This window comes from Anoplopoma fimbria, chromosome 6 (assembly GCF_027596085.1).
Source record: "Anoplopoma fimbria isolate UVic2021 breed Golden Eagle Sablefish chromosome 6, Afim_UVic_2022, whole genome shotgun sequence".
NCBI classification, from domain to species: Eukaryota; Metazoa; Chordata; class Actinopteri; order Perciformes; family Anoplopomatidae; genus Anoplopoma; species Anoplopoma fimbria.
In genome coordinates this window covers 21980520-21994508 of record NC_072454.1, presented here as the reverse complement: position 1 = coordinate 21994508, position 13989 = coordinate 21980520, and the positions used below count along the sequence as shown (strand labels likewise).

Sequence of the window (13989 nt, the reverse complement as noted above, 5' to 3'; positions counted from 1 at the left end):
TGGACGTAGCCCATTGGTTAAACAGAAGTTACCATTTTTTGAATGCGGAGGAGTGACATGGAGACGCTGTATAAGTCTCTGGTAGAGGCAGGGACCTGTCAATCACAGTAAGCCTGCCTAAAGCATACCCTGCTTGATGGTCTATTTGACTCTAAATGAACCATAATTTACTAAATGAACATCATGCTGTATTGAAGAAGACTTGAAACTAGAGATTGAGACCATAAACTCATGTTTACAATGTTTACTGAGGTAATAAATCAAGTAAGAAGTAGAGTCATTTTCTCGCAGACCTCTATACAACCAGAGGAGTCGCCCCCTGCTGGTCAATAGAGAGAATGCAAGTTTAAGACACTTCCTCATAGGCTTCACATGGCCAGATTTAGTGATGACAGAATGCCTAATGTTAACTGAAATGTTTTGAAGATAATGTTAATAATCACTCAAAGCTATGGCTGTAACAATAAACAGCTTTTATTTCGCCATTTAATTATTAATTATTGACCATTGATCAGCCAATACAATCATTTGATATTTCTGGCAATCATCAGGAGCATTATTACTCATTTAATTCATTTGATTTCAGGGTTTGTAGCTTTAAGTCCTCCTCCTGCTGCTTTGAGGCACTAACCACCCCTCATACACGCAGACACGCATCATCGGTGCTGATCTGGAAATTCCCTTCTCTCTGCCATTTAAAGCGCTGCGCTCCGATAGCAACGATGTAGTATATTCTTTTCTTTTTTTTTTGTTGTTCAAGAGCAAAGACGAGGACGATAGAAGAGAGTCGGGAGTGTTTGCATGTTTTGCTTAAATGGGAAATCTGTTGGGCAGCTGGCGTTTCAAGGAGCCGAGCACCGTTGAGGAATGCGACTCGACGTGGGGGTCGGACTCCGAGAGAGACGAGCCGGCGGCTGAGGATGACAGCGGCATCTCCGACTCCGTCAGCCCGGCGGAGAGCGACCGGGCCGCCGGGGACCCCGAGGACGCGTCCCCGCAGGTACAGGTTGAGGGGTTAGGGTAGAGTGCATGTTAGGACACTATGGGCGGAGGGGGCGGGACCGAGACACGGTGCGGGAACATGTGCCACCGGCGGTGCACAGCATTGACGAGGCCGGGACACGGAGAGGGCAGCCGGGCAGCCGAGCAGCCGAGCAGCCCCCGGCTCTCATGCTGCTGTCCCGGCGAGAATTTTAGGAAAGCTATGCTACGTGAACTTTACTAACTCACTACGGCTCATTGTGGCATTGAATGCACCGAGCAACGCGTCACTGTTACTGCTTGGTTCGCCAAGACACACTAAGATAAGATAAGATAAGATAAGATAAGATAAGATAAGATAAGATAAGATAAGATAATCCCGCCTAAGCAGCATAGTAAAAGCAAAACAAGATACAAAAAAGCAAAACAAGATATTATAAATAAGTAATAAAAACTATAATAACTGAAATATTATATATATACAGACATAAATCTATTATAACTGGAATTGCACAGTGTATTTGTATTGCACAGTGCACAACTGCAAGTGATGGGTGGCATATTTGATGTACTGTGTGATGCTGTATGACAATACCACTATGTGGTGATGATACATGTAGCACTTATTCTATTCGTATTAGTTTGCTGCACTTATTCTATTCGTATTAGTTTGCTGCACTTATTAGTCTTTGTTGCAATTATTGTTCTCGTAGTAATCTGCCTCTGCACTATACTTTTGCTCTGGTTTATGCTTTAAGATGCTTGTTTAAGAAAGGAGATGCACTTATGACTTCTGGTGACTAGTAGTTCTCTTGAATACCTATGTTGAATACACTTCCTGTAAGTCGCTTTGGATAAAAGCGTCTGCTAAATGACTGTAATGTAATGTAATGTAATGTAATGTAATACACCTGCAAACATGGCAGTATAGACTACATACTGTATGCTACACATGATTGTGTTAGTCATTTATCAAATGGAGTTCAAAATATTGCTTTTTCTATTGAAGTTCATGCTGGTTTATGAAATAAATAAAATCATTTATTAGGGCCTCATGAGTATTAGTCCCTCTGCCCTGAATGATCAGAATAGTTAACTGGGTGGTCGTTGTCAGACTACTTCACACTGCTTCTGAATATTGAAAACCAGCAGGTTATAACAGGACTATTTGGGGAACCGTTATTTCTGGAATTACCCTTTGTTAGATATTGGTTGGTCATTGATCTGTTAATGGGATTTCACAAAAGTTAGCATGTAGTTTGCAGATTGTGACGTGGATTTCAGGATCAAGTTATAATCACAAAAAAAACACAAACACGATTGTAAAAAAGACAGGACATTTAGGAAACAACACACAATATATAGCTCAAAGTACTGGATGTGGCAAAATACGTGAAAGTAGCAAGGACAAAATAACACAATATAAGATACTGCGTAGATACCAGGCAGCAAATCTCCAGTTCTGATAAGTGAAGAAATGTGGAAGTGTCTTAAAACATGCATTTTCTATAGTGACCAGCAGGGGGCGACTTCTCCAGTTTTATAGAAGTCTATGAGAAAATGACTCTACTTCTCTCTTGATTTATTCCCTCAGTAAACATTGTAAACATGAGTTTATGGTCTCAATCTCTAGTTTCAAGTCTTCTTCAACACAGCATGATGTTCATTTAGTAAATTATGGTCTATTTAAAGTAAATAGACCATAAAGAGTATGCTTTAGGGAGGGCTTACCGTGATTGACAGGTCACTGTCGCTACCAGAGTCTTATCCGGTGTCTCTTTGTCACTCCTCCTCAGTCCAAATATGGTCACATCACTGGTTGCAAATAACTAAGACTGCGACGGCCAAAGCACCGAACTCGAGGCCTCAAAACGGCAGTCTTGATGGGTAACGTCACAACAGCTATGTCCACTTCTTATATACAGTCTATGGTAGATACTGTCACACACCATGGAGACTTCACAGAATGGGGTTGTTGAACAATAATTTGTGTTGGAAATGTAAAACCCAAAAAATAGGAACTTTCCCACACTGCGTATGGGAATGTAGTTTCGTCAGACCACTTTAGACCAAGGTATTAGAAATATTAGGTAGTTGGTTTGGTGCAGAAATTCCTTTATGTTCAAAGTTATGTTTAATGCAGGGGCTAGTTTAAGACACAGGAAGTAAACAAAGGCCCTGAGACTGAAAGATTGGGATACATGCAATGGTGGAAGCAGCGTCTTGGGTGTCCCCCCTTGGAACGTTTTCTGGGATTACAATAAAATGGAAGATGGGTCTAAATAGATTTCCTCTGTGACTAAGTGATCCTGTAGTTGGACTTACGATATATGTATGACATGGTTTACATTTGTTGCGGTTTTGTTTTGGTTTTCCTTCTGAATTTAGTCATTTATTTGTTTATCTTTTTGCTGGAGTCCGGCTCCATAATGTAGAATAAATCAAATAAAATGTGATCCGGCATCCTGGGAAAAAAAATAAAAAATATGTAAGCCATGTACCAAGCCTTTCTGAAGTAAAAAATAAATAAATAAATGAATAACAGGATGAGGCCCAGTGGAACACTGCCAGCCTTTCTGTCCAGTGGACGTTAGCATGACCCAGATTTGATTTGAGAATCAGATCGTGATTGGAGCGTCCTTTTGTGGTGATGGCACCTCAGCACCCATGTGAATTGTCCTCCTTTGCTAGAAAGAATTGGACAATGACGGCCCTCTGCCTCAAAAGAGTAAAGGCGGTGCTTTTCGTTTAGCTGAATGGTAGACGAGCGCTGTACGGCATCTGTTAGACGAGGGATGGTCTTGTTTTAGAACTGCATTTGAACCCGGTTTCTATCCTTCTTTCCTTCATTATTTTCTTTCCCAGCTGTCAGAATCTCCAGAGGCTGTTCCAAAGATGAAGAGGAGTTTCTACGCTGCCAGGGACCTCTACAAATACCGTCACAGCTACCCGGTACATGCACACACACACACACAGAAACAAAATCCATTGATGCCCACATATGTAGATATGCAATTATTCACTGATGTTGTCTGTACATCGCTGACACCCGCTGTGATCTCTTTGCTCTGTGTGTGTTTGCAGAACTACAGAAAGTCCTGGCAACCCAACGAGTACCGTAACCTGCGCTTCTACCTGAACAAGATCCCTCTTGTACCTGATGGTGAGCACACACACACACACACACACACACACACACACACACACACACACACACACACACACACACACACACACACACACACACACACACACCTCCTGCCATCGTGGAGAGAAGAAATGTTGACTTTGGGCTCAGTGAGTTTGGTTTGGCTGAAGGTCATGTTTGACTGGGAAAGACCACCAGATTAGTGGGCTGATCCAATATTTAAACACGCTTACACACACACACACACACACACACACACACACACACACACACACACACACACACACACACACACACACACACACACACACACACACACACAGCTAATAAGCTCCCGTCCCTTTTCAGGCATCTACGTAGAGGAGATTCTGACTAAGTGGAGAGGCGACTATGACAAACTGGAGCACAATCACACCTACATTCAATGGTGAGACATTTCATCTGTCTATTTTCATTTTCTTTTACCTCATTGATGATGGCACAAACTTCTCGGAAGTGACTGGGTCGTTAATTGCATGGTATTATAATAAACGTTTAATAATTGGAATTGCATAGGAATTAGCAGATTTTTTGTTTGTTTAGTTTATATATATATTCTTATTTTCAGATGTATTTGACAGAGGACAGTGTAGAAATGGGTGAAGAGAGAGAGGGGTAGGCTATGAAATGCAAAACAAGGTCCCAAGGCGGGAATCAAACCTGTGATATTGCGGTTATATGGCATGCGCTGTAACCATAATAGGAGGAATAACCATAGACTGTATATAAGTAGTGGACATAGTCATGGTCACATGACCCATCAATGTGTAGACTACGGTTTTGTTTTTTGCCTGACGCCATCTTAGTGTTTGCCCGTTCCCATTTGTTTTTCTTTTGTTGCCGTCGCCACCTTGGCTTTTGGCCGCCTCCATCCTGGTTTTTGCCTGACGCCACCATCTTGGTTTTTGACCATCGTCATCTTTTTTTTTTTTGCTGTCACCAGCTTGTTTTTTTTTTTAGTGCAACCAGGAGATGATGAAGCTAAGTAGAACCAAAAACTGAACCAGAGATTTTGCGCCGATGGTTCACGGCGACTGCAGTAGCAACTGATGTGAACACTCATGTGTATCCATCAAGTCCAGATATCTCTTTTCATTTGATGTTGTGTTTCTCTTTATTCCTTTTCCTTGTGGCAGGCTGTTCCCATTAAGAGAACAAGGGCTCAACTTCTACGCACATGAACTGACTCAGGACGAGATCAAAGTAAGGCACACGAGTACACATCGTATAAAGACTCAAGTGTGTGCCATGGCTGAGCGATAGAGGACATCTTGCATTCAACCAATGAATTAAAAACACTCCTTTTAACATGATGGATATTTTTTCCTTTGAAGTGCACAGTGCGCTGTACAGTACACTTAAGAAGGTTGGTGCATTGCCTGTAAAATGCACTTACACAAGTCACTCAAATGGGACAAAAAGAACCACTCTCCAAAAAAATAAATGAACGCTAAACCACGTGAATGTTTGTGCCTCAAGTGTATTTATTCAGCTGGAAGTGAAAGTTCTGAAAGTAGTTTACACTCCATTGTTGTGTCTCTAACCAAATTCCGATGTAGTTTGGGTCCATATGTGTGTTGCACCAAAAATACAAACAGAGAGGCGGTGTGGTACCTGTCTGCTGGTCTCTGATCGGCCTTGTTTGACCTCTGTCAGGAATTCCAAAGCACTCGGGAAGCCAAGCGCAGGTTCCTGGCAGCCTATTCCCTCATGTTGGACTTCTACGGCATCAAACTGCTGGATAAGAGTGGGAATGTTGCTCGGGCTTCCAACTGGCAGGAGCGCTTCCAGCACCTTAATGAGTAAGCGCACACACACACACACACACACACACACACACACACACACACACACACACACACACACACACACACACACTCACATATAAAACACTGTGCAGCAGTTTAAGGGTATAGAAATTGCAGCCAAGATTTTTGCAACTTCTGGCTCTGTTGCGTTTGTGCCCTTGAGCAAGGCAATTATTCTTAATCCCACGCAATTTAATTGTTGTTCTATCAGCAGCCAAATGTGAAACACATGTTTTCAGTCAACAAACAGATGGTTAAAGGGTAATTTAAAGGGTTTCTTTCACATCCCATTTGGACAGCTTCATGGTCATTGAGTTTTCTTGCCAAATAACAAATGGAATTTCACACTTTAGGGTTTGCACTTGAAACACAAGTGTGTTTTCTCTCCTTAGTGCTGCTGCTTTAACCACCTCTAAACCTTAGCATCCAATGCTAATGGTCCCCATTATCCAAACCTTATGAAAAACAACAAATTCTCCGCCATAAAGCAGCTGCTCCGTACAATTGTTTTCCCTTCTCTTGCTTTTAACGTCCCATTGAATATTCACAACAGCTCTTGTATCTGGTGCACCGTGGTTTCTAGATTGCTCACAGGCCAAACAACCATCAGAGAGAAGATATTTTCAATAATGAGGTTGCTGAATTGTCAATGATTTCAGAATATAAGTTTGATTGCCGTAAGTCATGCAGTGTTCATTTGAGTTTTTATTTGGGTTCAGTCTTTTGCTGAAATTGTATATTTGTTTATTCAAATTTAAGTCATTTGACTTGTACAAATACTGAGGATGACTTATTCTAATTTTCTTCAGGGAAATACTAATGTGATTTTTAACCCTCTAAAAAATGTTTCTACCAAACATCAAATAACTTCAGAACAATTCATGATAGAGACACTCTTTATATTGTGTCTGAACCCTGAGCTTATCAGCTTGTGAGTCTCTGTGTGAGTGTCATCATGGGAAAATGTGTTCCTGTAGCAGGAACTACAACAGAGGCGGGTTTGGAGTACGTTGCCAAAGTTACAAATGCCTAAATCTAACTTTTCACATTGAAAAAAAAACAAAAAAATCATATTTCAAATATGATATGCTCACACAGTAGTGCATAATTGTGACTTCAGGATTGTTTACACTGCACCAGAAAGAGGGGGCAGGTTCTCCTGAAGCATGTCATGTACGACACATGATACTGACTGAAAGAATAAGCTCAGGATTGGCAAAAATATAAAATGATGTAAAGGTGTTTCTTTGTCTCTGGATGTTGTCTATGTGGGCTTTAAGGGGTTGAAGAAAATAAGTTACTTACATTTTAATCTTTTAAGCACTCTGAAGCTTCTTTTATGTGAACAGTTACCATGGTTACAGGTGCTGTTCTTGTCTAACACGTCTATAACCTTGTTTGTACCAGACTGGAATAGTTGGCATTCATAGTGGACATGTTGTGACAAGCAGAAAAGACGAGATTTAGATTTTTTTTTCACGTTACTATAATTAATGTTACGCCGTGAAAATGTTCCGTTAATGTCGGCTTACCTCTTGTAAGTGTAAGAATTCTAGCCTGCATGTTTTCATGTTTGTTCAGCCGTTTTGTTCCCATTCGTCAAGGGGATTATTGGTGAATGAAGCCCATAAATCTGTTCCTTTTTTTTCTTTCAAAGAACCGGTGAGTTAACTAGTAGAGACATTATGTCACTGACATTAATAATGTTACTGCAATAAGTCAAGCAGCTCGACCAGCTTAGGCTGGTGGAGGATACCTTTTCAACAGTCAAGAAAACACTGTGAATGCAGGTCGTCGATTAGTTCATTTGATCGTTTTTCACGTTAAAGTTTTCATTTTCAAAAATTACTTTTGATTTAGTTCTAGTCTTGCTTATTTAATAATAATAATAATAAGCAAGATCCTTTAAACAACCTTCTGGGGAAATTATTTCTCCCTGTGTCATTTAACCCATCTCCGATGGCTTAAGTTCTGTCTCTAGTCTTGTTTATGGGATCGGGACAAGCGCTGGATAAAATGGATGGATGGATATTTAGTCTTGTTTATGTAGTGAAAAACATGGTTAAAATCATTAAACCGTTTTATTCAGCTGCATTTTTAAGACTGCTATTGGCCTTTTTCCACAGGAGACATTTTGTCAACTTCTAGTAAGAAATTCCTGCTTTTTTCCCCTCAAGGTCCCAGCACAACTACCTGCGGATCACTCGCATCCTGAAGTCTCTGGGCGAGTTGGGCTATGAGGCCTTCAAGGCCCCGCTGGTCCGTCTGTTCCTGGAGGAGTCGCTGTGCCGCAACACGCTTCCCAACATGCAGCACAGCGCCCTGGAGTACTACGTCTACACCATCCGCCTTCCGGCCACCCGCCGACGCCTGCTCCGCTACGCCCGCCAACACTACAGGCCCGCCCACGCCTTCCTCTGGGGGCCGCCATCCAAAAGGCGAGGCGGCGTTGGCGCTGGTGGCAGTGGCGGTGCTGGGAGCAGTGGGATCAGAGCACCTGCTCCGACACCGGAGCATCAGCGGAGGGGGGAGGAGAGCACATGTAGTAGCGGGATTATCGTGTCTTCCCATGATGCCGGGATGTTCCCGGACCCGGCCGGAGGAGGGCTGAAGGGCTGCACGGGACTCGGTTTTAGCGCGGCCGGACTGGAGGGAGCGCTGACGATGGCTGGAGCTAGAGGAGAGAGGAGCGAGCACAACAAATTTATTTCTTTGTAGGGGGGGGGAGGGTTTGATTCTTTACCTGGTGTGGAAGGCAGAAACCAAAACAGGTGTTTCTGAAAGTAATCGGATCACATGTTAAAGGGAAAAAAACATTGTAAACAAAGTTCTGAAGCTTCTGGACGCTAATTTAAAGGCAGTAATAGTGAAACACATTTTCTAGACTCAATTCAGATTAAGGGCTTTCTGTTAACAACTATGGCGTTATTTCTTTGCTGGTAAATCCGTTTGTGCTGAATATGGGGTTAGGGTTGAGCTGTTTGCAGAGGTTTGAGGTCATATCCTGGCCAGGCTTAACTCTCCTCAACGTGTGTCGCAAGGTTTTTCCAAATCTATGGATGCAGTTCCGAAACAATTTAGACAGAAGATTGCCTTATTTGACGTTTTGGCCTGGAACTGAGATGAAATGAAACGTGGTGCTCCAGATGCCGAGACCATTTTAGAACCAAACGCTATGTTGGTCATTGCAATAGTTTCCGGCCGGACAGAGCTCACTTTGTAGTTTGTACAGGCGTTGTACAGTTAGAATTATAATGTGAAGAGGAAGGTCAGGTAGATCCCCCCAAATCCTTTGAAAGGGACTTTGGGAACACAGAGAAGAGAGAAAGTCAGGGGTGGACTAATTCGTCAAAGCAATACTTTGAAACCATATTTTATTTATTTTAGATAGACTTAAAATCCTCACTTTGTTGTTGACGATAGCAGGCACAACTCAATATTTAAATTAAAAGTAGCCCCCCCCCCCACATGGAAAATTGTACATATCTGTAGAGCAAAAAACAAGACTTATTAGTGACTTGATGTCTAGATGAAATAGTTATGAATAGAGAGGTTTTTAGTGACGCCATCACACTGCTGTAAACTATGACCGGCACAATGGAGGTCCACTGGGAAAGTGGCTAAACATAGTATTTAACTAGAAGCATAATGCCCCTATGGCTAAACGTTAAAGAAAGTGAACAGTACTGCGTGTATACACTGAGATCTGAGATTTGGATCCTTTCCGAAATGTATTTTTTTTACGTAATCCTGCTGACAAATGATGATGGAAAGCAATAAGAACTACCACATAATAAAACAAACTTATTCAATGAAGCCTAACGGTAAAAATATATTGAAAAATTGGAGTTCCGTTTATTCGCTACGTCTCCGCAGCCTCACTTGAGTAAAAAAAAAAAAGAACAGGTGACTTCAGATCTGTAAGGCAGTTGTGATTTTAGCTGAAAAACATATTTTTTCCAGCTTTGGTGTTGAATCCAACACCAAAGCTGGATGGTTTCGACTTTCTAGTTCCCTCCATTTTGCGTTAACAATGCGACTAACAATAACAGTAATTGACTGAGGCCAACAAGGCATGCTGGGACGATCATAGGGCATCTCACAAACGCCTCGTACCGGAGTACATGGCACATATACCGGGAGTATTTCATTCCAACAGATCATTAGATATTAATTTTTTTCCAACTGCTAATGGTGGTTCAAATTTAATTAGTAAAAACCGGGGCCATGCTTAACTTCGCTGTTATTGCCGATAGCAGAAAAAACTCCAATATGGTCACCTCAAAGCCCTTTATATCAACTAAACATGGTGATTGGATTTGGACTGCAGTTTATGTGATCAACAACAGGTCATGTGTGTTGTGTTGCACGTTTTTTTAACAATCTGTGTCTTCCTGTTGAAAGCGCTGTAGGTTTATTTAGAAACAGATCTACAAATATAATCTAAATATAATCTAATCAGGAACTTTCCAAATCATGAACATAACTGATTGTTCTATATTGTATAACATTGAAAGAATTACAACAGTAATCATTTTGTTTTTAACCAAGCTACAAATAGTAGGTGGTGATGCTGTTGACTATGAATAAGCAATACATACCGATATCGATATAATATTTTTATCCCAAAAACTATTATTTCCCCTAGAGCTGTACACTACTGAGGGTGCAAGAGTCATTAAACTAGCATGTAGAACGCTACAGTTACTCTCCACCAACTGAGACGTAAAGAAATACATCATCATATCAAAGGTTGACAGCGCCACCTCGCTTGTGTTGCGTTTTTTTTTTTTTTTTATAAAAATGTGTATTACTGTCTAGTTAGCTTAACACGGAAAAGTTCAGGCTATTTTGTTTTAATTCAAGGTGTCATTTCAAACACATTTTGACAATAGATGAGATATCAGTGAAATTAAAAAGCCATGCAGTGATGCATGTGATGGGGATTCACACACTCGTCCCGGACTTCCTGTCAGCCGTTCTTCCTGTTTATCGTTAGCTGACGGGGTCCCGACATGGCTCCCCCAGCCAAGTGTATCTGATATAATTGTAAAGATAACTTTTCAGGTGATAACATGGGCTCTTGTATCTGAATTTTTAGTGTACTGTGTGTACATATATATATACATATATATGTGTGTGTGCGAGTGTTTGTGTGTGTGTGTGTGTGTGTGTGTGTGTGTGTGTGTGTGTGTGTATATATCTGATTCTTAAGTGCCTTTTTTGTATTTTTTATGTTGATCTGTATGCTGTAAGGACTGTCTCTCCCAACTGATTTCCTATACATCCTGGGTTTTTTTTTGTACAGCATTTTGATATTTACATTGTAGTCATATACAGTATTAATGTACAGTAACAGCAGAAATAAATCACATAGGAGCTGGTGTAGAGGAGAAGGTTAATATTATATGATACTTGAAACTGTTTGTATCTGGCTTATTGATGAAAATGTGATGGTTTCATAGATGAATATTCACTATGCTTGCTGGACATAGATGGGCCACAATAACTGGACATTTGCCTGAAAATGTGAAATTTGCCACACAAAACTCAAATAAAATATGGGGATGTGGATTAAGAATTTTGTCATCTTTTAAATAATGTCGACCCTCTGTGTAGCATTCGTCTGTGCTGGAGGCGGGAATAATCTCGTGGTTGAGGTAAACGTCCGTGGTCGGAGCCAAAGGAACCACTGTTCCCTGCCAAAAGCTGAACAGATACCACCATTGAATAAACTCACGGTAAAGGGATTAGTCATGCAAAGAGATTCATTTTGAAATGCTTAATATAACCGAGATTAATCAGCTGAAACATCACTGACGTCAGGACCTCTGATTTGACTAGAACTAATGTATTAATACGCACGTTGGTGCCACGTACATTATGCACAGCAAAGCAAAGAGAAAAGGTCCCCGCCAGTAAGACAGCTAATGAAAAACTAGAAAGTGCTTTCTTATATTTTAAAATCTTGCACTTTCCTCACTACATCTAGAGGAAAGTCCAGTGAAGCACCTGTTCCTGATTCAGTACTAACCATAGACTGTATATAAGAATTGGATGTCCCATTGGTTTGTGGACTGCCTTATGAAGCCTCAATTTGGATGTCATCTTGGATTACGGCCATGTCGTTGTTCTTTAACCCGTTAAACGGAAGTTACCATATTTGGCCAAGTTCTCTTTAAAAGCCCCACTTGATTAATGTAGAAACCAAATAATGATGTTGTTAATGTTGACATCATCACAATGATAGAATATTAAGTATGCATTCTCATGAACAATTCTTTTTCCTTTTGGTTTATTTAAAAGGACTAGTTCAACAATTTAGAAAATGTGCTTATTTGATGCGGTATAGCTGGGAGGCGATTACGATAGGCTAGCATAAAGATTGGAAGCACCAACACTTGACTCCAACCTCATTATGGCATCCACACTTCAAGAAGTCACTGATCTTGCTGTTGTTTGCCAAGAAATAGTAACACCAATTGTCATTTTGTATTACATTTGTGTTTGAAATAAACAAACAGAATACACTGTGTTAGTTTGTGACCTTTAAAGGGCAACAGTACAGGCGTATTGTTTTAACTTACCCGGCTGCCTCCAGTCTTTATGCTAACTAGGCTAAATGCAGTCCAACTCTGTCATTTTGTGCGTTCAATATTGAAGATATAGTAGTGAAGTAGTGTGATTCCAAAGAAATGTTCAACTATTCCTTTAACTCTACGAAATTCCCACTTACAATTCTATTTAAGATGTTAAATGAACCTGTACCTCTATAAACCAGACCGGCATTGCGTCGTGAAGCGCCAATTGCCAAGGCCTCGCTTAGTTTTTTGGGGGGAAAGAAATCCTACAAGGAGACAAACAGGGAAAAGCTATTGTTTAGAGGGTTAACCAAGGCTTTCACATTGAGATTTGAGGCACTTCAGATAAGGTATTATCAATCAATCATTGTGAAAGTGATTTTGCAGCTGTGGGATGAATACATTTAGCACACATAAAGCACAGGGCACAGAAATACAACACTGAGACCAAAAAACAAGAAATACACAGTAAAATACTCAGTCAATCAAGAAGATAAAAAAAGTCAAAATGTTCAGCGGGCTTACAATGAATCATCAGCAAACTTCAAGATGTAGGCCTGTCACAGTATTTACTATATTGACCTATCGTACAATATACGGACACAATCTGAACCATTTCTATGTCATCTGCGTAGAGTCCCCCCCCACCTAGTGCTCCAGTATTATGAATAAATCCTACACAGACACAATACGCAGTATACATGATTTCACAGATACAAGCCAAGAATAAACACTTCGCACACACATCCCTATCTTTAACAAAAAAGTCACTCACTACTACAGAATGCAAAAACTACATCCTGCAACAGAATATGTACAGCACACTCTCACTAACCACTGATCGTCATACAACGGTTCATATGTGCTTTTTCCTACAAAAGTCTGCATCACATGCATATGGTCTTTTCAAAATAAACTTCTACGTCTTCAAAAGGAAACTCCGTTAGGTTTGGGCAACGAAACCACTCAGGAAAGGATCATCGTTTGCGTTAAAATAACCGCAGAAGTGCGGTGGAAGTGCTGGCTGAGGGATCGTTCTTTGTTGGACCTAATCGTCTCCCCTCCCACCAACCCACTGTGTTTTAGCGGTCTTTATACTTCCTCATTCCAGGCTTCGTGGATAACACACAAAACTATTTTGTGGGATATCTACAAATAACTTACCTTTTTTTTCTCTCATTTCCTTCTGCACAAGAGATAGCCTATATTAGGGCCAACAATACCATTGTTCAAGCCAGTGTCACTTTAACCACAGTCTGGTAAATGGCTAAATGATGCGGAGGACAGTTACTACTGATGAACGGCTAGCTTGAGTGGGATGCTGCTTCAGTACAGTCATACAGTATAGCAGCACTGTCGTCTCCAACTAAATCTCAGCCTTTACATCAAACAGTTGGCGATGAACAGGTTGGTTATTCACAGACAGCTCTTT

At 40.9% G+C, this 13989-nt stretch overlaps 1 protein-coding gene across 1 annotated transcript; it reads left to right on the top strand.

Annotated features, from left to right (window-relative positions):
* Positions 1-699: 699 nt before the first annotated feature.
* Positions 700-11537, top strand: ogfrl1 (opioid growth factor receptor-like 1). The gene is made up of 7 exons (XM_054600076.1): positions 700-1000; positions 3847-3933; positions 4066-4144; positions 4478-4556; positions 5305-5371; positions 5825-5970; positions 8154-11537. The coding sequence occupies exons 1-7, from the start codon at positions 815-817 to the stop codon at positions 8692-8694; spliced, it is 1185 nt and encodes a 394-aa protein (XP_054456051.1). The 5' UTR covers positions 700-814; the 3' UTR covers positions 8695-11537.
* The last annotated feature ends 2452 nt before the right edge of the window (positions 11538-13989 follow it).